The sequence below is a fragment of the Alternaria conjuncta genome, assembly GCF_024043145.1.
Source record: "Alternaria conjuncta strain BMP 0040 chromosome Unknown scaffold_6, whole genome shotgun sequence".
NCBI classification, from domain to species: Eukaryota; Fungi; Ascomycota; class Dothideomycetes; order Pleosporales; family Pleosporaceae; genus Alternaria; species Alternaria conjuncta.
Window position 1 is genome coordinate 906,225 of NW_026250095.1, and position 26,263 is coordinate 932,487.

General features: G+C 53.5%; 12 protein-coding genes across 12 annotated transcripts; 6 read left to right on the forward strand and 6 right to left on the reverse strand.

The window, feature by feature from the left end:
- Positions 1-231: 231 nt before the first annotated feature.
- Positions 232-1,454, forward strand: J4E85_004707 (uncharacterized protein; the record flags this gene model as incomplete). Its single annotated transcript, XM_051468960.1, has 3 exons — positions 232-393; positions 446-613; positions 675-1,454. 3 exons carry the CDS (start codon positions 232-234, stop codon positions 1,452-1,454), a joined length of 1,110 nt encoding a protein of 369 aa, XP_051327175.1.
- Positions 1,455-5,790: 4,336 nt separating this feature from the next.
- Positions 5,791-6,417, reverse strand: J4E85_004708 (uncharacterized protein; the record flags this gene model as incomplete). Its single annotated transcript, XM_051468961.1, has 2 exons — positions 5,791-5,831; positions 5,883-6,417. 2 exons carry the CDS (start codon positions 6,415-6,417, stop codon positions 5,791-5,793), a joined length of 576 nt encoding a protein of 191 aa, XP_051327176.1.
- Positions 6,418-6,862: 445 nt separating this feature from the next.
- J4E85_004709 (uncharacterized protein) lies at positions 6,863-8,768 on the reverse strand (the record flags this gene model as incomplete). The annotated part of the gene is made up of 7 exons (XM_051468962.1): positions 6,863-6,934; positions 7,000-7,357; positions 7,406-7,719; positions 7,767-7,813; positions 7,860-8,374; positions 8,499-8,640; positions 8,696-8,768. The coding sequence occupies 7 exons, from the start codon at positions 8,766-8,768 to the stop codon at positions 6,863-6,865; spliced, it is 1,521 nt and encodes a 506-aa protein (XP_051327177.1).
- A 1,059-nt stretch (positions 8,769-9,827) lies between these two features.
- CTF1ALPHA (Cutinase transcription factor 1 alpha) lies at positions 9,828-12,958 on the reverse strand (the record flags this gene model as incomplete). The annotated part of the gene is made up of 7 exons (XM_051468963.1): positions 9,828-9,894; positions 9,948-11,093; positions 11,140-12,348; positions 12,398-12,522; positions 12,580-12,596; positions 12,744-12,820; positions 12,870-12,958. The coding sequence occupies 7 exons, from the start codon at positions 12,956-12,958 to the stop codon at positions 9,828-9,830; spliced, it is 2,730 nt and encodes a 909-aa protein (XP_051327178.1).
- A 596-nt stretch (positions 12,959-13,554) lies between these two features.
- J4E85_004711 (uncharacterized protein) lies at positions 13,555-14,130 on the reverse strand (the record flags this gene model as incomplete). The annotated part of the gene is made up of 2 exons (XM_051468964.1): positions 13,555-13,905; positions 13,954-14,130. The coding sequence occupies 2 exons, from the start codon at positions 14,128-14,130 to the stop codon at positions 13,555-13,557; spliced, it is 528 nt and encodes a 175-aa protein (XP_051327179.1).
- Positions 14,131-14,544: 414 nt separating this feature from the next.
- J4E85_004712 (uncharacterized protein) lies at positions 14,545-16,131 on the forward strand (the record flags this gene model as incomplete). Its single annotated transcript, XM_051468965.1, has 1 exon — positions 14,545-16,131. The coding sequence occupies one exon, from the start codon at positions 14,545-14,547 to the stop codon at positions 16,129-16,131; it is 1,587 nt and encodes a 528-aa protein (XP_051327180.1).
- Positions 16,132-16,778: 647 nt separating this feature from the next.
- J4E85_004713 (uncharacterized protein) lies at positions 16,779-18,635 on the forward strand (the record flags this gene model as incomplete). The annotated part of the gene is made up of 1 exon (XM_051468966.1): positions 16,779-18,635. One exon carries the CDS (start codon positions 16,779-16,781, stop codon positions 18,633-18,635), a length of 1,857 nt encoding a protein of 618 aa, XP_051327181.1.
- A 613-nt stretch (positions 18,636-19,248) lies between these two features.
- Positions 19,249-21,208, forward strand: J4E85_004714 (uncharacterized protein; the record flags this gene model as incomplete). The annotated part of the gene is made up of 2 exons (XM_051468967.1): positions 19,249-19,457; positions 19,516-21,208. The coding sequence occupies 2 exons, from the start codon at positions 19,249-19,251 to the stop codon at positions 21,206-21,208; spliced, it is 1,902 nt and encodes a 633-aa protein (XP_051327182.1).
- Positions 21,209-21,712: 504 nt separating this feature from the next.
- On the forward strand, positions 21,713-22,046 carry J4E85_004715 (uncharacterized protein; the record flags this gene model as incomplete). The annotated part of the gene is given in 2 exon segments (XM_051468968.1): positions 21,713-21,937; positions 21,951-22,046. The coding sequence occupies 2 exon segments, from the start codon at positions 21,713-21,715 to the stop codon at positions 22,044-22,046; spliced, it is 321 nt and encodes a 106-aa protein (XP_051327183.1).
- Positions 22,047-22,153: 107 nt separating this feature from the next.
- On the forward strand, positions 22,154-22,672 carry J4E85_004716 (uncharacterized protein; the record flags this gene model as incomplete). The annotated part of the gene is made up of 1 exon (XM_051468969.1): positions 22,154-22,672. One exon carries the CDS (start codon positions 22,154-22,156, stop codon positions 22,670-22,672), a length of 519 nt encoding a protein of 172 aa, XP_051327184.1.
- Positions 22,673-22,786: 114 nt separating this feature from the next.
- On the reverse strand, positions 22,787-23,379 carry J4E85_004717 (uncharacterized protein; the record flags this gene model as incomplete). The annotated part of the gene is made up of 2 exons (XM_051468970.1): positions 22,787-23,203; positions 23,272-23,379. 2 exons carry the CDS (start codon positions 23,377-23,379, stop codon positions 22,787-22,789), a joined length of 525 nt encoding a protein of 174 aa, XP_051327185.1.
- Positions 23,380-23,914: 535 nt separating this feature from the next.
- On the reverse strand, positions 23,915-26,161 carry J4E85_004718 (uncharacterized protein; the record flags this gene model as incomplete). The annotated part of the gene is made up of 3 exons (XM_051468971.1): positions 23,915-24,262; positions 24,309-25,911; positions 25,959-26,161. The coding sequence occupies 3 exons, from the start codon at positions 26,159-26,161 to the stop codon at positions 23,915-23,917; spliced, it is 2,154 nt and encodes a 717-aa protein (XP_051327186.1).
- Between the last annotated feature and the right edge of the window lie 102 nt (positions 26,162-26,263).

Sequence of the window (26,263 nt, forward strand, 5' to 3'; positions counted from 1 at the left end):
GAAGAACAAACCGACGTGGTAATTGCAAGAAGAGCATGGGTTATGCGATGCTGTCATGCGAGCACATCATCAAGCGGGGTATTGCGTGCTCGCCACCTCCGCATCTATGCAGCGAGACACAACCCGTTGCGATGGACTAGAAATAACCGGGAATAACGTCGCAGAATGTATAAAAGTCAAACAGGACTCCAAGTCGCCCAAGTCTCGTAAGTTGAAACTACTGCCAGCAACATGCCATCAGCGACGCTGCGACAGCCACCTTCCATTCCAAAGTGGGGACGGCCCAAGCAAACAACGAAGAAGCTAGACTGGGCAGAGATCAAGGTCATTGATCTATCTACGTATGACGAACCTAATGGAAAACAAAAACTGGCTGAAGAGCTGAGAGACGCAGTGAGTTGGCAGCTAAACTGTGCGACAAACGTCCCTTCTGACAACGCCGAAGGTGCACCACACGGGCTTCTTCAGCGTTACTGGCACTGGTCTAACGCAGGAAGAGATCGAGCGTCAATATGATATCGGTCAAGCTTATTTCGACTTGCCGTTAGAAGAGAAGGGCGACCCAAAGTACCGATGTGATTTCGCAAAGGGCAACTACTTTGGATACCGCGCTGTACGCCCCTCATATCCATGCCATTAGAAAGCAAATTACGCTTGTCTAACGCAAAGCCAAGGCCAACGAGAAGAAAATCATGGGCACCGCGGTCCTCGATAACGTTGAATCCCTCAACATACCCAAATTCATCCCTTCAAACTCCCACGAGCCATTTCCACACTTCCTCCACCCCTTTCGCCCAGAGATCGAGTCCTTCTCGCGCCGCTCTCTGGACATAGCATCCAAGATCTTCACGCTCTTCTCTTTGATCCTGGAACTACCCGAGACCTACTTCTCAGATCAACATCGCTACGACGACGCATCAGAAGACCATCTACGCTACATGATCTACCACCCACGCCCCGCTGCCGACGATGCCAAAGTTCAGAATACTTGGTCTCGCGCGCACACTGATTTCGGAAGCTTGACACTACTCTGGAGTCAAGATGTTGCAGGTCTCCAACTCAAAACTCCGGCTGGAGAGTGGAAGTACGTTCCACCTGTTCCCAACGGCATCATATGTAATGTTGGTGATACTTTGTCCTTCTGGTCTGCAGGCTACTTCAAGTCGACTATCCACAGAGTAATCAGACCACCAGAGGATCAAGCGCATATTCATCGGCTGGGGCTGTTCTACTTTGTCAGACCGGGAAATGAGGTCGATGTCAAGCCTGTGGCATCGCCTTTGTTGAGAAGATTGGGGCTTGTCGACGAACATTCGGAAGAGAGGAAGCCGGTCAGGGGGTTGGAGTATGTGAGAGAGAGGGTGAAGGACTATCACGATCATGGGGATTTTGCGGACAAGAAAGGCCAGAAGTTCAAAGTGGGGAACTTGGAAATCGAAGACGAAGCGTCGTAGAGTCGCGAGAGAGTAATCCTCTCCCTAGAAACACTCGCGCGATGAACGTCGCAGAAACTACAGTATACCAAACTCCAGCTAAACACACCACGTCTATGCTTTGACCCCGTCAGATGAAGCATTCCACAATCTCCACACTCACAATTCCCTTAGCCGCAAACCTCATACTACTTCTCTCTCCCCACACCGCACTGTTCCAACTTTGACAAATCTCTAACCCGGTATTTATCCTCTTAACCCTCCCCGCCCATTTCGGTTCCCTCTCCAGCTTTTCAAAGATTGGTAGACCACCTCTACCATTATAACAAGCGTCGTACGCTGCCGTCTTCCATGCCCCCAAGGGCTCCTTCCGATACCCGTTGCTGATCTTAATGCGACGGTTGATGCCATGCGCAAGGTATTGTGTTATAGCCGCGAGTATGGCATAGCGTTCTGGGTCGTGGTCGCGCGGGTCGGGGATGGAGTGGACGTGCCAATTTGTGTGATCGAAGAAGTCTTGCACTTCGTTGCGAAGAACTTCGTAGTCGCCGCGGATTAGATAATGGTACATTACGTATATTTTGTCTAAGGGGGTTTCGTTAGGCTTGCGCTTGGGGAGGAGGATCGCGTCGAGGCTGGAGACTAGTCAGTATATGCTCGACACACATTGGTGGGGTGCGTACGGCCAGGGATATATCGCTGAAACTGGATGGGAAGAGAGTGAAGGATGCACATGGTGTGTGCTGAAGGTGCGTAGCTTGGTGTATAGTGCCGGGTGATTGTTCAGAAAGTATGCTTTGCAGCCTCGGTGAAGAGGCAATGGCTGTGAGGGTTGGAGAGGTATTGTGGGGAAGTAGCGTGGCATTTTGACGGCTCGACAGTGGGGATCTTGATATGCGCTTGGGAAGAATCGTCAGTACAAAGGCACTGAAAAGATGGGTATGAAGTCGAACGGTAGCTTCGGGCATGATCATGACATGTTTGAGAGATGCCGAGTGTTGCGAACAAATCGGAGGAGAATATTCTGGCGTCAACTTCGGCTCGTAATGACCGTGTCGTCTCAGAAAGCGGCCTATGAGCTGTGTAAACTCCAGGCTTGACGAGTTGTTTGGTTGATCGTGCGGTAAAGAGACAGCATTTCCATTGAGTGGGACCAGTGTGCTGGTCCCGAGGGGTACCGTTCTATGTGCCGTGATCCAGTGCGTCGGACTCTGACACAGGGTCCTTGCATGATGTTGACATTCGTCAAAACATCGGTTGATGGATAAGAGTTTTGTGGTTCAGGGGCGGTGGTGACGATTTGGAGAGCAACTCCGCGGAAGGCTAGACTCAATCATCACCTCTGGTCGTCATGCGATATCGCTAGATACCGGGTTGACTCTGTTTGCTGTATCGAACGAAATTTCTTGAGAAAGGAATAGCGAGCGTTGTAGGAGGTCATTGTGATTCCAAAAAAAACTGCGCTTTCAAACCGCTAAGCGAATATCAATGTAGTATCGTGCAACATGCGTCCAAAGACATTGGAACTAACTCGCGATTGGATTCAACGCTCACCTTGAACTGCATAAGTCCCTTCAACACTCATGCCCTCCTTTTTCTTGCCGAAAGCTTTCAACTTGTCCTTCAAGCTCGCGCTGAATTTCCTAGTCATACTCCCACCGGCTCTCTCCACCTTACCCACCAGATTCTTCACACTGTCCTTTCCCTCCGTGATGACGGGCGCGACACCAGTAGAAATACTTCTCTTGAGATCCGAGCCTATAGAAGTCACCGCTTTGACCTTCAACTTCTCCCAGCTGCCGGTTCTGCCATGCGATTGATAGCCACGCGCTTGGTAGCCGTAACCATGCGTTTGATATCGATGCTTTTTGACTTTAGGTCGTTGCTTGGGCGTCGAATGATAGGGGTTTGGTGTGAAGGTGCTGCAGGTAGGATATGAAGATGGCCATCGCGATGGTAGTGACATGTGGTGCGGTTCCGGCGCATGCGTTGAATGCAGACCCGAAGAAGATGTAGGGGCCCAGGACGATCGGTTCGACATAGCGGTTTCAGGCCTGAGGTGCTGATTCGTGATGGAATTGCGTGAGAACGCTCTTGATATCGCCGGTCTCTCCAAATCTTCTCCAGGTATTGGCACGATTGCCCTTCCGTAAGGAGACGATTCAATGTCCAAGTCAAAGACCCGTCCTTGCCTCCTCTCTTGCCTTGCCTCGAAGCTTCCCCGTTCATCTGTAACACGCCTCATGCTTAGCTTGCGCCTGAACTTGTCGATACTACCCACTCGGCTGCGGATACTGCCATACTTGCTGTCTTGCTTTCCTAGACGTCGTCCTTCACCATGCACGTCGCGAGTTGCTTGTTCCTGGCGAGCAAGGAAGTCCTCGATCCACTCTTTTGAGCTTTCATCGGTGGCAGAAGGCTGAACCCATTCGCTCGATCTCGCCCAGTCATGTAAATACACTCTTTCGGTGGACTTCGAACGGATGTTACTGTTCAACCTTGAATGAGCTTCATAAACTCCACCGCTCAATGGCACATTGGATATAGACTCTGGAGTACCGGTCGGAGTTGCGTCACTACTTGTACGGCTGGGCCACGTCATTCTCAATGAGTTACGCAGACTGGCGACTTCATGGAGTCTTGCATCTAGCTCGCCGATAGACTGCATGCTTTGGAGCTGGGAGGATGGATGAATGTGTATAGGTCCAGGCTCTGTGTGTGACTTCGCAGAGACTAGGGAATTCATTGTCGATGCGCGCGAGGAAGGCCTACTTAGAGGCGAGCATGGATGAATAGTATCCTCCTCGGTGTCGTTGCTCAACGTGGTGGTTCTCAGAGGAGGTGCAGATACTGGGCGATAAAACGGTGGTTTAGGTTCGATAATCGGAGTCAGCTCGTTCTGCGACGACTTCGGCAGAGGCTTGCGGCGAGGCATGGTGAGGGCATGGCTCTGGTGTACGGCATCTGTCACATTCAAGAATTGAAGTTTCGGAACAGCCGGGTATGTGGGCACTCCTGAGGTAGTTGAGTCGTCGTGCATTCGTATAACATTTTGCTGGTTTGCCACAGACGGCGTCGAGGAAGAATCAGTCGTGTTGTATGAACTTTCGGCGCACGCGGGAAGCTGATCAGACGGCGTTTTGGAACGTTTCGAATCTCTAGAGATGTATCTGTCCTCGATGATTTGCGTATCTTCTGGAGATGGTAAGTCTCTCGCTTCTGTCGTGGCAGTACGTGTACCGTTCCTTTGCCTGTACATATGTTAGTGGGGCTCGACGTTGCATCTTGGGTTGCGCACTCAGACTTGGCCTGTCTCGACATTTGCACGGCTTTCAGCAAGACACCCGCGCCGTTGTCATGGTCCGAGGCATGTGCAATGTTCGCGGCATCGCCGGCCTCCATGATGATGGTTGTTTGTTGGAGGAGAGCAAGATTTACATTCTCGCAACGGACCCCAGGAAAAGCTCGTACGTCAATGAGCATCGTGTACTGGCAGTCCCACGATTGGCGACAACCGGATCCACCCGTGCCCGCGGTATCGTCGGTCAATTACTCGTAGCTGATGTGCAAACTCAGATCGCTTATGGGCTTGAGGGGAAGCGATCAGGGTCTATGACAGTCGTTTTCGGATCGAATATCCCATGGTTACCGCGGAGCGGGGTTCGACTGCGATGCGAGTCTGGTACTGATTGCGGAAGACCCTGCATCGCCTCGTCGCCTTTTGCGCTGCCGTCCTCGGATTCCGCACTGTGATAAACTCTGCACCATTGATTTTTTGTGTGTAAACCTTCGTCTACAGAGATACAATCAATCGGTGCAATCTTGTTGCTGTGGTGCAGTTCAAGATGTGTTGGTAAGCAATCAAAGATGAGAAGGAAACCCCCATATGAGCTCGGTTGTGCCTATCGGAGTGCTAGTGGAAGTCATGAAATATGGGATGATCAAAAGTGAACGCAGATGTGGAAGGTGCAGCGGGGTTATGGAAAGACATCGTGTCGGATTGGGGGTGTGGAAAAGAGCGTACCGTGGCACCCACCATTCTGTACCAACACTATCTACTTTACGCATGGGCGATAACGGAGAATGCGGGGCAACGACTGAGTTCTTGTACAGCTATGAGTGCGGGGCAATCATCGCGATCTGTCCGTGTTACTGAAGTGTGGTTACGAAAGTCAAGCTTCAACGTTCAAAAGTGCAGAGGGAGGAATATTAGTACCTAGCTAGGTATTGCGCTAGCCAACACGTGCTCGTCACGTGTGACCTTCAATGCAGAAACAGAATTTGGGAATGTCTGAGAATACGCTCATGAAGATTCCCGCCATCAAGGAAGAAAGCACGCACAGATGCAGCCATAGCCTTACTGCTCCATCGCAATACTGCGCTCGTAGAGATCAGACACTACCAGCAGATTAGTTCATGCCATTCCACGCGGTTTCGGAAAGAACTTACGAGTCTGTCCGTCCAAGAAGAACCCCTCCAGATTCTTCGCCACTCGCTCATATCTAGCCAAGTCATCTTCATTAAGAATCACATTGACCTTGGCTCGGATACCCCGAACATGCGCCATGAACTTGAGGAAGTTCCCTGTTAGGCGGTCTACAAGGACAACCTCCATGTCACCACCCTTCAGCGGTCGGTTGTCAAGACGCATTACATACGTTGGCTCGTTCTCTTGGATGGCCTTTTGAAATCGCTCGGAGTGCTGGTAGAGGAAGGCCACGTGATCCGCGATATCCTCCCAGAAGCCGATGAGCGAGAGAAGCGCAACGCGACACGCTGCCGAATGGTGGACATCGATGGACTGGTGGCCGGGAAGACCACAGACACGACAGCCACCGTATGTAGGACGCGCCAATAGATTGAAGCGGTCGGGGTTTTGTGGAACTTGCTTTGTGCCGGCTGGAGTCAGCTCGCGAACGGCTACTGAGAGCTTCGTGAGCGTTTCGCGAACATAGTCGGCATCATTCGACGTTGGAGATGACATAGTGATTGGGTGCTGTGTGTTAGTGTTGCGTTGTTTGGAGACAGGAAAATCTTGTAAGAGTAATCTGCAGGTCAGTGCTTGCGAGGATCGCTGAAGTTGAGGCCGGTGATAGAGGGGGAAAAGTGCGGTTGTATGAGTAGACGGTGGACGAAGAAGGTTCGATGCAAGACACTGGGGTAGTCACGATCTCACCGCTAATAGTGAGAGAAGGCACGTGCCGGCCAAGGCAGCAGTCACACACCTGCAGATTGTTTTCTCACGGATCAAGAGACCATAGTGAATCATGTCGCCTCATGAGCATGTGCATGAAGCGTAGAATAGAACAGTTGCTCAAACCCCAGGCGTAAGACCCTTAGGGTACTTTATTGGTATAATACCAGCCGAGGTCGCCACCAAGCGGTGCATGTGCGATAAGACGATTCACTCAGTGTGAAGAGGAAGCCTGCTACATCTGTCCCGCCATAGCAGGGCTACCGTGGCGTTGATCAAGGTGATCGTAGTTGAGGTCGAACTCTTTCTATACTCGCGTTAGTGTCTAGTACGTCGTTCATAGGACGTGCATTGACAGAGCGGAACACATACCCTTTCTCTCCTCCAGTTCTTAACATCGAAGAATAGATACCATCCGTGTTCCTCTTTTGGCGAAATCCTGATAGGCGCTGCGAGATCTGGATCCTTCATCATCCACTGCTGGAGCTTCATGTGCCACCGCCAATCGCGGTTGTATAGCTCTTGTGCAGCAATTTCTTGCAAGATATCTCTCGGGAATTGATAGAAGATAGCTAATAGTGTCTCGGCGGAGAAGCTGGCCATTTTCGAATGCAGTGGTGGAACATTTGTTACAGTGTACGCCGCCGGTAGAGTGAAATCTGGTGGAATTACTGGCTTGACGTTGGATTCCACGAAAGGTGAACCAAACGTAGGATGTAATGGAGAATTACTAAGAAACCCATTAGCAAATGTGTTGAGAGGGCAAGGGAATGCGTACTCTGGCCGGCTCAGATCGAGGCCCAGAACTGTCAGATCTTGGCCCATAGCCAGCGAGGAATAGTCGGGGCTGTCCATAGGAATCATGGACAGAAGTCCAGGTAAACCGTATCTTTCCGAGTCCGTCATGTCCGAGAGCTTCTTGTGTAGCATATTTTGCGCGTTCGGGGAGCCGAGAACGTCAGACCCAAATGTTTGCTCGAACTGATTCTGGTGCTGCCGTTGACCGCCCGGGGCGAGATCAGCACCACCCCGCATGCTTGTCTGAGGACCTAGGGAGAACATGTTCCCTTGCTGCCCTATCCGTTGGTTTCCCTACATGGTGTGAACTATGGTACAGCAGAGTTGCATGTGGTACGTACATCTGCTTGGTTGCCTGTCCGCATGTTCTCAAATGGTGTCCGTGATGCTATCATCGTCAGTGGCTGATATGATGGCTGAGACCTCTTGCTTACATGTACCTGGCGGTGCCCTGCCACCCACAGTGGGGTTGATGCTCCGGTCTTGCTGGCTATCTGTCGGGCTTGAGAGGCCGTTCCGTGTTTGTCCGAGCCCAGGAAAGGCGCTGTTTCCATTCGCACCGAATGCCGCTGCGTTCTGTATCAGGCCAGCTCTTCGATCTTGTGGAATATCTCCGCCAGCGCCCCCTAATGGAGGGAACTCCTCGATGTTGCCTGTCTGCGGCTGAACACCCCCCAACTGTCCGACACCCCCTTGTCCTCCAAAACGATAATCATCCCCAGCACCAGAGAACTGGCTTTGGGATGAATCATCCTGTCCCTGGTTCTGCTGTTGTTGATTCGTAGCCTGTGTTGCCTGCCCTTGGCCCTGCTGTTGACCTTGGCCTTGCGGACGTCCGATCGTGTTTTGCTGGGCTTGCTGGGTGGTTCGTAGGGTGGGGTTCGACCACATCTGCTGCGCGGTAGTGTTCTGTTGCGCTTGCGGCGCGCCCGACAGCGAAGGGAATTCCCTATGGTCATCAACATTTAGCTTGTGTCTCTCAACGTCCTTCAGATTCCCAGAATCGAGCTGTGGAGTCTTTTTTCGGTACTCTCCTTTCTTTCGTTTCGGAGGCATTTCGTGTGTTGACTTACTCAAGATTCAGCGGCGTATGTGGCTGCGAGCCGCCCATTGCTTGCGCGAAGCTTGACATGGCCCCGCCGTTTGTTCGTGTTTGCGCATTCGATAGGCCTGGCGCACCCATTGGAGCTCCAAACCCCCATTGAGACGCAGCACCTACAGAGACAGCAATCAGCGATATAGCCCAAACTCGCTCTGGGGTTGTCCTCACCCATCTTGCCATTCTGCAACCTATTCGCACCGAGTGGGGCACCGCGGCCCGGATTTTGTTGCGCTTGAAACATGTTGGGGCGTATGTTTTGTAGGAATGATGCGCCCTAGCCTACACGAGAAGGGTAGTTAGTATTGTTTGATTTGGGAGTAGGTACTTGGGCGAGCGAATGGCAAGGCTGCGGCGAAGCAGTCGAGGAAGGCGCGTAGTGAATACGGCTGTGTAAAGGGATCGTGATCGTTGTAGGGCTGTTATTCGGGCGCGTTCGATGTCGTAGTCGTGGGTGGCTCCGTTGCGATGTGCGGCGTGGTGCGATTCCGATTCGACCTTGGGGTTTATGCGGGCAACAGAAGGAATGGGTGCACTTCGAGGGCTTGAAGAGAGAGCATTTACGAACCTGGTAATAGAGTCGTGATCTGGCCTTGGGCGGCTAGTGTACGTCGAGCTCACGGTGTTGTTGTATCAGTCTCGCGTACTTAGGTACGTGAAGTTGCGAGGTTCCCGAAACCGAAGTGGTGCTAACCTAATCGGGCCTGCACAGGCTTATGACGCGGGGAGCCAACCGGCCCACGGGTGGATCTTCCGTTGAAATGGAGAGCTTCGGACTGCTTAGCATTGAAGACTGCGCAGACTCGTAATTTCGATACAGATGCGATAAGCACGTAAGAAAGAATGAGAGCATGAACCCGGATTAGATGTCTTCTATGGCAACAATCAGCAACGTATCCCAACAGTAGGCACATTGATGAATTCTAGCGAAGGCCTCACAAGGCATTGGATTGGAACATCTTGACGTGAACATCCTAAGGTCGTCAATATCTGTCCATAATTGCCTTCAGTCACAAATGTGTATCGTGAAATTCGTCCAAGCACGCGAGTATTTTGCATTGATGGTAGCTTATCGTGAAGACGACACAGAGAAGTAGTATGCCGAAAAGTGTTGTCCTGTAGTATGCCAAATCATCTTCCTTTGTACGCGGGACGTACAGGACCCACACGCTGCTACCTCGAACCTTTTGAAGAGACATGCATCCATGCAACAACTGAATCCACGCTACTGATACGCTTACACGCGGAGTAAAACTTTAACAACAAAGCTATCGAACAATCACAGAAGCAAACGCTTGTGAGTCTAAGCAGGGCCTTGCTGGAATAGATGTGACATGTCGGCTTCACCGTTGATGCCGAAGAAGTTGAACCTGGGACAGAGATTTAGTGACTGCTTTCGGACAGAATCGCAACTTCGACTTACCAGTCATCGACATTCAAGCTCATAGGCACGATGGGGTTGGGCCGACCTCCGGAACTTTGACTCCAAGCATCATCCTGTGCGCCATGCTGTTGTTGGTTTTGCGACATCATCTCCATCTGTTGCTGCCAGGCCTGAGTGTTATTATGCTCGTACCCGCTGGAGATACCCGGATTTGACGGTGGGTTCTGCATCTGTGACTGGCCCCCAGAAGTCTGTTGAGAGGGCATGGCAATGTTTTGAGGTTGGCTCAAGGCAGGATCTACAAGGCTGTGGTTTTGCATGGGTGACATCTGGGGAAAGTTGACTTGTGTGTCGGCAGGGAACAGCTGATCGGGCTGGAAGTTCTGCCACACTTCTTGGCTAATATTAGGGGTATCACGGGTCACCAGGAAAAGATCTGGTGGCGTTCCTGGATACGAGTATGAAGGATTGAACGGGGTCGTAGGACGCGTTCCTGACCGTGAAGGGCCCATGAATGCGTCGTGATTCTGCCGATTCATCTGCGGAGATCCAGTAGTCATCTGGGGCATCTGCTGTTGGGGTTGCAGCTCGCGCGAAGGTGTGACGGCAGGAGTCTGCGGTCTGGACCGCTCATAGGAGACCTGGGCAGATGGCGGCCCACTTGGAACAGGGAAGCCTAGATCCATGTCATCGAATTTTCGTTTCGAGGATTCCTGGGCAGGCTTAGGTGGCGGTGGTGGTGGGACCGAAGGGACCTTGTTTTTCTTGTGGTTGCGGCCGGCAGCTTTCTGCAGACGTTCTTCAAGGTGCTTGTTTCCAAGAATCGATTCGAAGAGAGTATGCACCATCTTTGCGACAAGCCACACCTTGGAGACCTCTTTAAGAGCGTCCAAACAGATCTGTAGTCGTTGCTCAGTCGCTGAGACGACAGACTTGTTAGACGACTTCATCTGGTACACGTGCATGATGAGAGCGGAGAACAAGCTGTAGACGATGAAAGCCGGAGTATACCGAATTTCATCATGAGCTCTGAGGTTTTCAATAATGGATGTGATCATGGCGGCTGCTTGGTACGCGATATTCCGTGATGGGTAGGCGTTGGCTTCACCAAAACCGTCAAGATGAGTGGCTTTTGGTGAGCCTGCTGGTGGCATGTGTGCGCGATGCAGGAGACATAAAGTGGTGCTGCGAGCGTTAGTCTACGTCAGAGTCAGAAGATGCATAGACGTACTAGTAATTTGAATGTAACAAGGCAGCCCAGAAATGATGGCGATTTCGCTCCCACTGCACTTCCGGTGGACAATGTTGCAGCCAGTCGGCAAGGGCCATGTCGCTGTGTGTCAGGTCTATGGCATTCGCCCTGCGGTGTTTCGACGCTACCGAGTATTGTTGTGATAGGACCAAGCCCATAATCTCGCTAAGCTTGACATAGTTGATGAAGAACTGAACATGGATCGGATCTGGTGGGTATTCTGCGGCGTGCTCTGTCTCGTCGTCGATGAAGTCATCTTCAGACACCATCTCGACGTCGGAATCTTCAGGGTCGATGGCAACCGGCCGGCCGAGTGCGACTGCCACTGAACGGTCCCGGCTGTACAGTGTCCACCAGATACGCTTCCACAGGCGCTTGTCGGAGCGTGTGAGCTGCGATCCTTCAACGCTGCGGTGCATGCCCGAACCCTGAGCTACTACGATAGCGACTCGGGTCCAGTAGAAAACGTTCTTGGTCACGTCCTCGGGTCCCTCCCAGTACCAGCCCATCAAGATGAGGGCTTGCACAATGGTCACGCGATCGTCTTCGAAGTTGGCATCGTATAGCGCCTTTGCGCGCTTATAGAACGTCATGGCGGCGGGGGTGGTTGAGCCACTGGAGTCCATCAACTGCGCATTGGTACACACGCGTGAGCCTGCCAGGAGTATGGCCTGCAGTAGCAGGAGCGAGGGCGGGTTCTTGGGGTCTCGATACTGGCGCATGAAGCGGCTGCGATTGATGACTGGCACGACCGGGGCCACCCATCTGAAGAAGGCTTCGACAAGCTCGTCGCACAATGCCCGTGGTGGGAGCAGGAAGGCGCCTCGCTGATGCAGTATCTCAATCTCCATGTTGTCCATCTCATTGACCCGCGCCTTCGCGCCCCGCACGTTCTCGGGCAGCGGGTAGTGGACGACATCGGTGGTGCCATAGCGGTCGTGCACAAGCAGCGACAGGTTGGAGGACTCCCCGAGGTAGGCGACGCGGCCGGCTTCTTTGATGGGGGCGCGCGCAAACTTGGGCTTCATGAACTGCACGTAGGTGCCATTGTGGGTAGCCTGTTGGGCGGCGTATTCGGGCGAGACGGTGGTGGAGGGGGTCCCATCCTGGGTGTTGTATGCGGTCGACTTCTCGCGGGGCTCAGCGGAGGTGCTGGCGGGCGAGCGGTCGTCGCTGTCGCCGCGGTCACTGCTGTCGCGTCAGTTCATAGCACCCTGGCGGTTTGTCGCGTGCGTACCTCTCTGCATCCTTGGCCCGGGCCGTCTGCGTCTTCTTGCGCTTGGGCTGGGGGATGCGGCACTCGATGCCGAAGGCGGTGCAGTTGGTGCATGGGATCCCCAATGAGGCGGCGTCGCATCGTACCTATTGCTGGTTATGTCGCGTTCTGGCAGCACGGCGGTTCCGCGGCTGATTACTCACTTTCCTCGCGTGACAGGCTGTGATGCGTGGTGGTTAGCATTCGTTATCCAGGCCGACCGAGGTGCCGAGGCTCGCGAGCTGAACCATATATCCCACCGACCGCAATGGCTCCTCCCTCGTACCATCAGGGGCGCAGATACAGGCAAGACATGGGTCGCACTCACTTTCGCACGCCCGGCTGGCGCGTTGCCGCCGGAAAGACGGGTGTCCAGGGGGAACTGACTGCGACGACGCCGACGGCCTGGCTGGTATGAGCATGTGCTGGAGTGCTGCGCGCGACTGCAACCTACGGGGTCCCAATGCTGGGTTGCGCAGCGAGCGGCGGCGGCGCTGCTGCTGCGGGCACGGCGCTGGCCATGAAGGAGTGTTCGCCAGACATGCTGCTGTCGCTGTGCTCTTTGACGCGGTCGTCGAGGGTTGAGGTTATGATTCGTCCGCAAATGGTCGTGTTCTTTGGGGGCACGCACAGTGTGTACTAGCGCGGGCGCCGGGGTGGTACGGGAGGGTACGGCAAGGCAGTTATTACCATTGCGACACGAAACGTGCTTTTTCCTGTCGAACAGGATATTCGCTCAGACGCCAGAAATTGCACTGCTACCTAGGCTGCTTCTGGGCCGTGTCACGTTGGCGTCGACTTTGGCTTCTTTGTTGCTCGGTTGGACGGCTGCCAGCTTACCCCAGATCACGTCTCCGACCATATGGCTCGCCTCCTATTGGCGACAATCACCAGTTTCATATGCGGACCAGCGAGACAGCATGGGAAGCAACTGATCGCCGGCTCTTTGAGGAAACTCGACTTTGTGATTTGCATTCACATGCAGACTATGCTCTAAAGGGGCTGGCTTTGCTCACACGACAGCAAGTGTACTGTCAAGTCCAGCCAATACCTTAAGCATGGCCTCGGAAGTCGTCCCGTGAAGTAATCAGCTTTCCCAGATACATCAAGCGTTTCAACTCTTCCAACGTCCATGACTGCTACGCGGAACACCCTTCGCGCTTCTGTCTGAACGCTTCCAACTTGACCTCCTTATTCGCAGGACTGATGTACCTGAGCTCCACATCCCCCACCTTGTCCTTGATAACCTCATCCTCGGATGCATACAGGTACTTCTGGTGCTCGACTGGGTCTAAGACGACTGTGTCGGCGTTCTGCACTTCCATCTCAAACACCAACTTGAGCCATGTCGTGGTCTTGTCCAAGAAGGTAAAATGCGTGACTTTCCTCAGTATGCGGGTCGTTTCAAGACCAGCTTCTTCTTTGAGCTCTCGAGCAGCAGCATGCAGAATTGTCTGGTCCGTATCATCGACCTTGCCTCCTGGGACCTCCTTTTTGGTGTTAGCACCGTAAGACTCGTAGCTTCCTCATTGACTCACCCAGAGATCAGGGAACGCTCTTTCCTCCGCTGCACGCTGCACGATCAGCAGCTTGCCTTCTTTGTTGAACACAATTGCGCCTGTGACGAGACAATTGTATTCGGGGTGCTGCTGGAGATAGTCCTTTTCAGATACCGCGTATTCTTGCAACGAATCTGGATAGTGGAGAGGTTTCATGATGCCACTGGAGTGTGAGTGAAGACAGGCAAGGAATGTTAGATCTGGGGCTTGTGAAGGCAGCTATGTACGCTCAAACCGTTGTTGCCTTGAGAACATCCTCAACACGTCGTGCAGGTTCAGGCTACCGCTAGACCTCAGCGAGGTACTACATAAGCAGAGAATACAGTCATCCCGTTGTCTATGGGCATGCTTACAAGCCCCTGTGGATGATGCGCTGACACGTGAGCCAAGTGTTCGCGCGTCTAGATCGGCGCTAGGTGGTGAATTCAATCCAGTGCGTCACAACATCGACGCGCCTCATCCCCATCCCCGTCGCACGGTCGCCGCCCGCATCAATCCGATCGCGAACACACTCACTCCCTGCGCATATTTCTTAATACCTTAACACACTCGCGCTGGCGCCTTGCTACAATGCCCCGCCCACCACGATCGAAAGTCGCGTCGCGCGTCGCGAAACCCACCAAACCGAAAGCTGCCCCCGCGCGCAAACAGGCGGCGAAACCCATACCAGCGCAAACCAAAAAGCTCAGTGAGGCAGCCAATAGTTTCAGCGAAGACAGCGATGGCCTCGTTACCAAATCGAGAACAACGCGTTCGCGCAGGATTCTACTGGGGGAGAAGACACCGGAGGCTCAGGACGAGGCAGAGCTCACCATGACTGGCGCGCTGCCGGCTGAAGAAGACATCCCTGTGTCATCGATTAAGAACCGGACTCCTGCATCGAATGCATCAAAGCGGACGCGGGCCACAAGGAGCAGTGCCAGGAAGTCCGCAGCACACACATCGCCAACTGCCATCGAACCAGCACACGAAGAACCGCAGATAGAAGAGGATAGCGGCTATGGCGACTTGACATTCTCTTCCCTTGGCTCAAATTCACCAGCTCACGGCACCCGCCCGCCGTCTGCCATCAAAGTCGGCGCAACACCCGCACACGAGAGATCGATACTTGCTTTGACCAACTTCAAGCGCAGAGCACGGCAGCCAAGCTTGTTGCGCATGGTGCAGCAGACTACGGACGTGGAGGACAATGATCAAGACGACTTGGACAACACGGACAATTTCGACTTTGACGACTTCCTTCCCCACGCTGAATCAACACCTCTCAACGTGCGGAAACAGGTACCGGAGGAGGAGACACGGAATGATAGCGGCACTCAGATCTCAAGCTCCGGTTCCCGTGGTACAAAGCGCAAGCTGTCGCCTGTAGTCCAAGTACCACGCTCATCACCACCAGTCAGTCCACAGTCTGGCGGCGATGTGGAGTCGGAGCGGTCACACTCCCCGAGCCTACCAGAAGTACTGCCGACACGTGAGGAAGTCATCGCGCAGACACAGGAAGACGATGAACCCTTGAGCGAGACGCTTGCACCTCCCATGTCAAGTAGCCCGGAACGCGAAGTATCAAAGCCGCCTCCAAGCCCAGCGCAAACGCGACCACGCAGGAGAGGACGGCAGGCCAAGACACCCGTGGTGGACGAGGACTCTGATGGCGAGGAAACAGAGACACCTGCAAGGGCTAAGCAGAGGGCCAAGAAGAAGGCACAACAGAGCATATCCACCGCGCAACTCAAAGAATTGCTACCACGTCGGCGCAATCGCTTGCGGGATCGCGATGAGTTTGAGATCGAATCGTCGGATGATATTGAGCAAGTGGACTCGGATCAAGATGAACTACAAATGCCAACACGTCGCGTTCGTCAGAGGCAGGGGGCTGGAAAGCCGGCATCGCCAAAGGCAACAAAGAAAACAGGGCGCGCCAAGAAGACTGCACCAGCAAAACCAGCAGGGAAGTCGAGCCGAACGTACGGTCGCAGGATTTCGTCGGACAAGGAAAATGAGACTGCAGACCAGAACGAAGCAGAGACCACCGAAGTCTCAGCCATTGAGCAGTCTGAGAAGTTGGCGGCTATCAGAAAGAAGTTTGAGGAAGTGGACGCGTTTGAGCTGGAGTTTGAAGATGTGGATGCGACGACCAGCTCGAGCCCGTTCCGGTGACGGACAGGCCAGTGGGTGGGTGAGATTCGTTCTGTTCGATAGTGTGTCTTTACTGTTTCTCGTTCTGTCGACCATGACGACTGATGATGATATCCGTGGGTTTAATACACGCACATGGCGTTTGTTTGCGTGTCGCTACGCAGTAGTGTTATAGTACATGACAATGCACGATCTGTATCCAAACCATGAAGTAATGTCGTGAATGCATGGGGTGACCGAGTCAGCTCTGGCCTGAAGCTAGTCGTTATCTGGCCTTATCGTCACACGGCGCCCAGGCAGTTTGAGAAGTCACGGAGGGGCGGTGAAAGTCGAAGAGTACCCACTACTTACGTATCCAATTCATCTTAATCAATCGTGAGCCTTCTGCATGGTGCCTAGGTGACTTGGCATGGGTCGTTCTGACGGTTCGGCGGCACAGTGCACGGGCGTGTTTGAATGAAGGGGTGTGGTACTCGGGGGTTACGTAGCTTCCTTCCCCAGCTGTTGACCCTCACGATACCCGAGCAACCTAGACACTGCGCTTCCGTCCTTGCTCCTGACGTCCACGCCATGTTCCCGTAACCCCATGTCATGCGGCTTCCCGACCACTCCAATCACTTGGCCTATGCAGCACCACCGTTACCCACTCCGCCTGGCGTCCGCATGCCATGAACCCCTCCAATGGCTCCTCGCTGTCCACGTCCAAGAGCAACTCGACACTGCGCCCCCGCACCCGAAGACTGATCTCGGTGGAAGATGACATCTATGCGACGAGTGGAAGTGAGAGCGGACCCAGTAGGGCCACGTCGAGATTGAACTCGCGGAACACATCTCCCACCCCGAATGCACGCACAGGCGGCGCTTCCTCGTCCCGTCTAAACGTCACTTCTGCCCCTTTATCCTCCTTTCAAAGGTCATCGGGCACCTCGACCCCGAAATCACCCTCGCAAACACTTTCCGGCCTATGGGGAAACTCGCTGGCGGCTATTCAGGGCATTGCCGCTACCGTCCTGGCCAGTGACGGTACCTCGGACGAATCTGGAAATACTCGCAGACGTAAACCGGGCCATGGGCGTCGGACGTCGACGAGCGCCCCGCCGCCGAAACACTGGGGTCCTGCAGGCGCAGGCTCGCATGTCGGAGCTGGAACACACGAAGAGAGAGAGGCCATGGTCAGAGCGATGAAGCGCAAAGATCTACTGACCGCCGGTGAGCATCTGGTACCGGACTCTGTCGGCCGCATAAAGCGCAGGAATTCGGATGAACGGATCAGCGCTTCCGCACCTCCCAGCGAGAACGACGACCGAGATGCACTTGTATACATACATCACGTTCGCCCGCAGGACACGCTGGCGGGACTGAGCATCAAATACAACTGCGAGCAAGCTGTGCTACGGAAGGCCAATCGTATGTGGCCGAACGATAGTGTACAGATCAAGAAGCAAGTCGTCCTGCCAGTAGATGCGTGTGGCGTAAAAGGGAAACGAGTCCAAGGCCCGGATGCTCTCCCTGCCGAAGATCTATTACTGGGAGAGTACGGCGAAGATTCGAATAGCAAGGCTCCACTTTCAGATACTCAAGGTCTCCCTAACGGCTGGACCACGCCAAAGAAGAAAGACCAAGAGAACGACTCCGTCCCCTCATCTGACCCAGAGCCACCATGGACACATGATTCATGGGTTCTTCTGCCTAATGACAAACAGCCCACACAGATTGGCCGCATGCCACGAAGAGCGCTTGGCTTCTTCCCACCCGCTCGACGAAAGTCTCTCGCGTACTCCGACGCCTCGACCCCCCGGGCTTCCGTCGACCTTCCACGCTCGTCCACCTCCACAAATCCGCTCACTAGCTCTCCCTCGCAATCCGTTCGACCGCGCGCGTCAAGCAACCTGTCATCCGCCTCAGCCCACAGTCGTCAAAGAAGTACATCAGGCAAAGCATGGGGTCTGCAAGGCCCAGGGGGTGTCGGTACAATGGGCAGGAATGTGCGAAGCCCTGGGCCTGCGCAGGATGGTCTGAACAAGAAATTCGCTCAGTACTTGCCCAATATGGCTCCTCCACCAGGACAGGAATACTTCACACCGTGGGCGCCGGGTTTGCTGGACGCAGGTGCAGGAACATCAAGTCAGTATGGCGGATCCGGTGCTGTCACTCCGCTCAGCGGCAGCGGCCTGGATTTCCAAGAGCTTGGGGGTGCTATAGAAGGATGGGTAAGGAAGGTCGGTACACAAGCACAGAAGCTTTTGAATGAGCCGGGCACACCTGGACAGGGGAAACGCAGTGCCGTACCTGTCCTGGGAGCTGTCGGCGGTGATCTGGGCGACCTCATAGAACTCCAAGATGATGCCTTTGAGATTGGAGATGACGAAAGGGACAGGGGCAGATCGAGGGCAGAGGAGACGCTTGCGTCGACCAATGAGCGCTCAGTATCGAGACCAGCACAGCAGTATCAGTCAGCACGACCAGACATCAATCTCGTCCTGAGAGATAGGACGCGAAAAGGGGAAGGCAGCAAGAAGGATTAGACAGCATTGTGTGAATAAGGTGTAAAGGTCTTGGTAGCAACACGTGCATAGCATGTTGGCTTGCTTTGGGCATCGAAGCGTTTGGCATTTCAGGGCATTTGCAATATATCATTCACAACCCCACGTCCATGTTCCCAAATTCTGGTGGCTTGCTCCTTATGCCCGGTTTTTGCTGATGATGTTGGTTGCGAAGACAGTTCGGAAGAACTACAACAAAGCTCTTCGTCGGGTCGCCGAAGGCCGTGCACCTCCACATTGGATCCGGACTAGACAGGCGGTGACTTATCGCGCCACTGTCGCTGTGAGGGCCGATTCCCATTATCTACTCGAATTGCGAGAGCGATATATCTAGATGTCCGCCAGAAGCGCATTAGGCAGGTGGTCATCTGCTCTGCTGCGGCATAGATCGGCATATGAAGCTGCTCCACTCCGACGATACCTCCAAACCACGCGATCACCTGCAACGTTTCTCTCCCATGACGACCGTCTTTCACCAACATCAACCTTGACTGGAAAACATCATATCAAGCAACATTCAAGGATAGGCCGACCTCTCACACCTTCAGCTACGAGAACAGCCGCATTCGCCACGATGCATCGCTCCCCCGCCGCCATGTTAACGAAACCGATGGCGGACCCAAACATCGAGATCCGCACTCCCAGGGATCCCAACACCTTGTCCAACTATCACAACTTTGTGACACGGCACACTAGTGTAGACTTCGATATCGACTTCCAGAAGAAGAGGTTATTTGGAAGTGTGCTGCTGACGTTGGAGTGCTTGACGGATGAGGATGTGAAAGATGTTGTGTTGGACAGCAGGTATGTACACATTGTCTGCAAGACTGAATCGTTGGAATGCTTTACTAAACAAATCTAGCTTTCTTGATATCTCCGTTGTAGAAGTCGAGGGCAAAAGCGTCAAGTTCAACGTAGGAGATCGCGTGGAACCTTATGGCAGCCCTCTTACCATCACTCTTCCTTCCAAGGTTCCCAAAGGCAAGACTGTTGATGTAGAGATCAAGGTCGCAACCACTGATAAGTGTACCGCGCTTCAGTGGATGACTCCTGCTCAGACCTCCAACAAGAAGCACCCCTACATGTTCTCGCAATGCCAGGCCATCCACGCACGTTCAGTCTTCCCTTGTCAAGACACTCCAGATGTCAAATCGACATTCAGCTTTGCTCTCCGCTCGCCCCTGCCGGTGCTTGCTTCAGGTCTGCCTACCGGGGCAAGTGACTACCTGCCCCCGAAGAAGGATGGTGAGAGCGGTACCATGAAGTACACATTTGAGCAAAAGGTCCCCATGACTGTCTACCTCTTTGCTGTCGCGAGTGGAGATCTAGCGTGCGCAAGCATCGGCCCCCGCAGTACGGTATGGTCTGGTCCTGAAGAGCTCCTTGCATGCAAAGACGAGCTTGACGGCGAAATCGAGCCTTTCATGAAAGCACTCGAATCCATCGTCTCGCCCGCCTACCAGTGGGGACAGTACAATGTGCTCATCCTGCCTCCTTCATTCCCGTACGGCGGTATGGAGAATCCGGTTTGGACTTACGCCACTCCCTCTATTATCTCTGGCGACAAGCAAAACGTCGACGTCATCGCACATGAGCTGTCACATTCATGGTCCGGCAACCTGGTTAGCGCAGCAAGCTGGGAGCACTTTTGGTTGAACGAAGGCTGGACAACGTATCTGGAACGCAGGATCGCTGCTGCTCTTCATGGAGAGGCACATCGCCACTTCTCTGCCATCATTGGTTGGAAAGCTCTGGAGCAAAGCATCGAGAACTACGGCGAAGACCACCCCTACACTAAACTTGTTCTCGATCTCAAGGGCCAAGATCCTGATGACGCCTTCTCTTCCATTCCGTACGAGAAAGGTTTCCACGCCCTGTACCAATTTGAGCTGCTTCTCGGAAAGAAGAAGTGGGATTCTTTCATCCCCCATTACTTCGACACTTTCAAGTTCAAGTCCGTTGACTCATACGACTTTAAGAGTTGCCTCCTAGAGTTCTTCGAGAAAGACGCAGAGAGCAAGCAGAAGCTGGACAACTTCGACTGGGACAAACTGTTCTATGCACCGGGATTCCCTGTCAAGCCAGACTTTGACCAGACTATGGTAAAGAGCTGCTACGAACTCGCAGACAAATGGCAGGCTTTGATATCCTCCGAATCCAACGACTTTAAGCCCCAAGCCTCTGACATCGAAGGCTGGGTGTCAAACCAGTCCGTGGTCTTCCTCGAGAAGCTTCAATCTTTCGCTTCGAAATTCTCAGCCGACAAAGTACACCTGCTCGGTGCGACTTATGGCTACAACGACACTCAGAACATTGAGGTTCTGTCTCGCTACCTCAACATCGGGCTCATGGCCAAGGCACAGGAGACTTACGAGCCTGCAGCAACATTGTTGGGCAAGATTGGGCGTATGAAGTTTGTCCGGCCCATGTTCAGGCTCTTGAATGAGGCGGATCGCGACTTGGCGGTCAGCACGTTTGAGAAGAACAAGGACTTTTACCATCCGATCTGTAGGCAGATGGTAGAGAAGGATCTTTTTGGAGAGGAGAAGAAGTAGAGACGGGTGCAATCATCAAGAAGTAAAAAACAGCTACAGTGATGTAAACATATGTAAAGGCTACATATGAAAATTGAACAAGTGCAAATGAAAGTAAATTTGTTATTGACTTGTGGTGTCGCTATGTATCTCATGCCAAGAAGTCTATCGACATCGGCACACCAACAGCTCGTGACTATCACACTTCCATCACTTCCAGCCGTCGGAGCAAACACCGAAACAGAACATCAGAACTTCGGCCTTGCATCACCGAGACCGGCCTACCTCACCCCGTCACCATCTCGCGTCGAGGCAACCTGTCATTCATACCCCACCGGCATACCGCATCCGGCACTCCCGATCCCCGCATCCCGCAATCCAGATTCCAGCTTCGCCCATCCTCTGCGGCGTCACGGCGTCTGTTTAACCCCTCATTCAACCGAACCGCCGACCCAACGCCCCCTGCCTTTGCCAACCACTGTCGCGAATCGTATATAACACGTTGCCTCCTCCCGGCCGCCGAAAATGGCCCCTCCCAAGCGCGCTTTGTTCTCTCTGAACCTCGATACAGACGCCGACCACGTGTACCAGAAAGTCGAAGACCACAGTAAAGACGGGACAGATAGAGTTAAAGTCATTGAAAGCAAAGGGCCGACACACGGACATACGGATCTGAGCTACGTGACGAAACCGTTTGAGAAGACAGTCAATCGCGCGGTCAACGAGGTCATTGAAGGAAGTGGACGCAAAGTACACTCCGCAGAGGGTCACGTATCGTATTCGACAAACAGAACGGAACGACGAAGTGGTGGAACAAGAAACCAAGACGAAGAAGAAGAACGCGATCGAAGCCGCTTGAACGTTGTTAGCAAAACGAAAAGAAGGAACATCGAGAAGAAGTACGATACTTCTGAACTTTAAGAACTTCCCTACACCCACGCAACGCGTACTATATCAGCACCCACCATGTCATCGGACCAGCAACCCCTCCGCATAGCCATCGGCTGCGACGACGCGGGCGTTTCGTACAAGAAAGCCATCATCAAAGACCTCGAAGCCGACTCGCGCATCGCCTCCGTGACCGACGTTGGCGTACCTGAAAACAGCGACAAAACCGCATACCCGCACATCGCCGTCGATGCCGCCAAGCTCGTCGCAGAAGGCAAGGCAGACCGCGCAGTTCTCATCTGCGGTACCGGTCTCGGTGTCGCTATCTCTGCGAACAAGGTGCCTGGTATCAGGGCTGTAACGGCACATGACTCCTTCTCGGTGGAGCGCGCCATCTTGTCGAATGATGCGCAGGTACTGTGTATGGGCGAGAGGGTTATTGGCATCGAACTTGCGAGGCGGTTGGTGAAGGAGTGGGTCGGATATCGGTTTGACAAGGGCAGTGCGAGTGCGAAGAAGGTACAGGCCATCATGGACTATGAGAAGCAGAACTACGCGGGGTTGGTCAAGGATCAAGCCGACGCGAAGGGCTGTTAGGGTATTCATGGATAGTTCATTTTTGTTGTAGAATATCATTGTTGATGTCACGCTCGATGTTATAATCTTCTTATACATGGCGAGTCCTCTCACGCGATAGCACACATCCGCCGTCTAATGATCCGGCGTACCAAACTCCCAAATATCCTTCTCATACCCCTCCGTCAAATCCTTATCCTGCCCATACTTCTCCTGCCACATCGTGAAGCCTCCCTGAAGCACATAGACCTTTTGCTTCTTGACCTGTGTCCCGCTAGGTCCTTTCCCCCCTTCTTCCTTATCAACCGCTCCACTCTGTTCCTCAACCTCGCCCTTTGATTCCACCTTAGAGGCCGGATCCAATCTCTCCTTCTCTCTCAGATATCTCAATGCCGCACTGGGACCCCGTTGCTGCGATAACGCGCAGTGGAAGATGACGACTTCCTTGTCTTGTAGTGTGCGGATCAGCTCGGGAGTTTTGTAATCGAGTTGCGACGAAGGGACCCAGGTTGAGCCTTTGATGTGACCGCCGACGTGATCGCTGTCTCGTACCTAGATCGAGGGCGCATGGTCAGTCTTGTATATATCAGGGAAAGGTTCGTGTAGGAGTGTTTTCTCACGTCGATGACTGCAGTGTTTTCCGGCAGTGATTTGCCAGAGGATTTGAAGTCGCTGGCGAGAGACTCGCGAGTCACGTATTCGAGATCCGAAAGCGATATCGTCGACATTGTGCGGGCGGAAGTGTGAGGTAATCGGCGGAGGAGAAATGTTCGTGCTTGGATCGCAGCAGGATGCTGATGTGACGATCTCGCTGCGCGGAGAAATTTGAGAGAATGCAGCGTGGAAGTTGTAAAGGAGCGGACGATTGTCAAGGGCGGGACGTGTACCCGAGTTGCAGAGCGTAGAATGCGTGAAAGTGAGTTGGAGGGATGGTGGGGTACGCGTGGGGAGCTACGTCGCGTAGACACGTGTGTGCTCCACCCAATGGCCAGCTGCAAGTGACATGCTTGGATATGATGGCATACGCTCTAGGCCTCCGTGTGGTTTTACCGTAGCACGTCAAAAGCTTGGAAATGTCGTGATATCGTCTGGGCATGTACAGGCACACACTTCGACCATTGCGGTGCAGATAACAACAGTTTGTATTAATACAAGACGCGAGATGAATAACCGCTATCGCTCTCAGAACCAATCGTGACTATGCTACATGCCAAAGAAAACGCCGAACCACCCAACATTCATCCTGTGGTCTTATCTCAGAGCTTAATCGTGCTTCGCGCCTCCAAAGTTGCTGTTACCCATGCCGCCCAGTAAGCCATCTTTCTCTCCCAGCTGGAAGTACGCACCGGTATTTCCAAACCTTCTCTTCCGCCTGCTGTTGCCGAACAGTGTCGCGGCAGTGAAGAAACCGACGAACATGCCGAGCGAGATGAAGGGATGGTTGTTGATAAAGTGACGAGTGGAGAGGTACATGCCAGTAATGCGACCAGTGGTAGATTTGGCGGCAATCTTGGGCGGGTTCGAGGTAACCATCTTGATGGTTTCAAGGATCGCGGCGCGAGAGAGGCGGATAGGTTCGCCAGATACGGTGCTATCCCAGTAGCGACGGTTCTATGTGTGTTAGCAAGATACATGTGAGCGAATTCAAGTGACCTACATCTTCATCGTTGATGATGACGCTCTCGCCGTCCTTGACATCGACACCGTACGTGGTCCGGATCCAGCGCTCCCAGAAGATACCGTCAACCCATGCGAATGCGACTTGAGTGCGCTGGATATCATCCATGTTGATTCGGATGGATTTCGCATCTCTGAGTGCTCGCTGGTTATCCTTGTCCTCGGCTTCTTCAATGCGCAGTTGCTTCGCGTCGCGAAGCTCCTGTCGCTCAAGCTGATAGGCAGTATCCTGCTTGTCAATCCACTCAAGCGCCGCGCTTTTCAACTCACGCTTAGAGAGGATGAACTCGTCGGAACGGTCGCGGTTAAGTATACCCAGAACGACGAACTTGCCGTCCATGATCTCGCGGGCATTGGTAGATGTCATCTCGGGGACGATGGGCAACCAAACAGACTTCATCCAGGTGAGAACCTTCTTGACGTCGCGCATCTCGAATGGGGTCCTAGGTGGGTAGTACGTAGGCTTTCCGTCTCTCGAGACCATCAACCTTGGCCAGGTGGAGATCTTGAAGCGGTCAAAGAGCTCCTTGTCATTTGTCTTGACCAACTTTGCGCGGCCTACAAGGCTGAGAGGAAGCCGCTCGAGTGCCTGAAAGTCTTCCGAGGTGGTTGCGTGGTCGTAGAAATAGGTGAAGATGACTTCTTCCGTCTCCTCCATCTTCTTGAACTCTTCAGCGTTCACATCAGGCACGCCAGAACCGATCGCCGAGGCCTTCTCCGCGTAGTCAAGCAGATCACCAAGTCCACGGAGACCTCCATACTCAATGCGCTCGCCACCTTGAAAGAAGAGCATAGTCGGGTAGCCTCGAACACGGGCCTCCTTGCACAACTTCCTCTCCACATCGCAGTCAACCTCACCAATGTTGAGCTTGCCCTTCATCTGTCGCGCAAGGTTCGCCCATGTCGGCGCAAGAGCCTGGCAGTGGTGGCACCATGGCGCGTAGAACTTGACAAACCAGGGATCGCGTGTATTTGTAACGAGCTTCTCGAACGTCTCGGCGGTAAGGTGCTCGACGATGCCGGACGGGTTCGCATTCGAGGTGGGCTCAATCTTTGCAGGCGCAGCCTTGGTCGTTTGCGAAGCTGAAGGTGTGGCGCCGGCGGCTAGGTTGGTGGCTGGGCTCGCTGCCTTCTTGTCTTGGGCTTCCGACTTCTTCTCTTCCTTGACAGCCTCCTCCGTTTCCGGGCCAGTTTCTACAGATGTTGCGCCAACTTTGGGGAGCTTGGGACCTCCCTCCTTGCGTGTACCCGGTCGGAGAGTCTCCAGAAGTCGCTCTACCCAGGAACTCATGCCCTTCATGTCCTTGGAGCCTGTCTCTCTTTCCATCTCTTTGCCGTCCTGAAAGTAGATCATGGACGGATAGCTCTGGATGTTGTGCTTCTTGCAGATATCGGCGTATGCGACGCAGTCGACCTTGGCAAACTTGAAGTCATAGTATCGGGTGAAGGAGTTCAGGGAATCGCCTTCGGGTTCGTCTTTTGAGAGAAAGGGTTTCGAGGTGTAGTAGAATTCGTAGAGGGTCTGGTAGGTGGGCTTGAAGTGCATGCAATGGCTGCAGTAGGGCGAGAAGAACTCTACTATCCTGCAGAATGTCAGTATACCGTGAATGATCTACAGCTGTCTCCATACCAGTTGCCTTTGCTGATCTCGGTGTCTATGGTGGCAGGTCCAAGTTCTATCATGGGCGGCACCGTCTCGCCGTTGAATATTGTGTCTGGCGTCTTGTCGTCCCAATCATCCTTCTTGGCGGTCGCCTGGGCACTCGACGTGTCGGCCGCAAGTGTGGAAGCAAACGTCGCCAGCGACAGGAGGGAATATAATATGGAGCGCATCGCGGCGATGGCTGAGGGGCGGGCTGCTCGTGTGAGGCAGCGGTCCGCACGCGAGGGGACAAGGAAGTTGTTGCGTATCGCGGGCGCGATTGGTAGAGATTG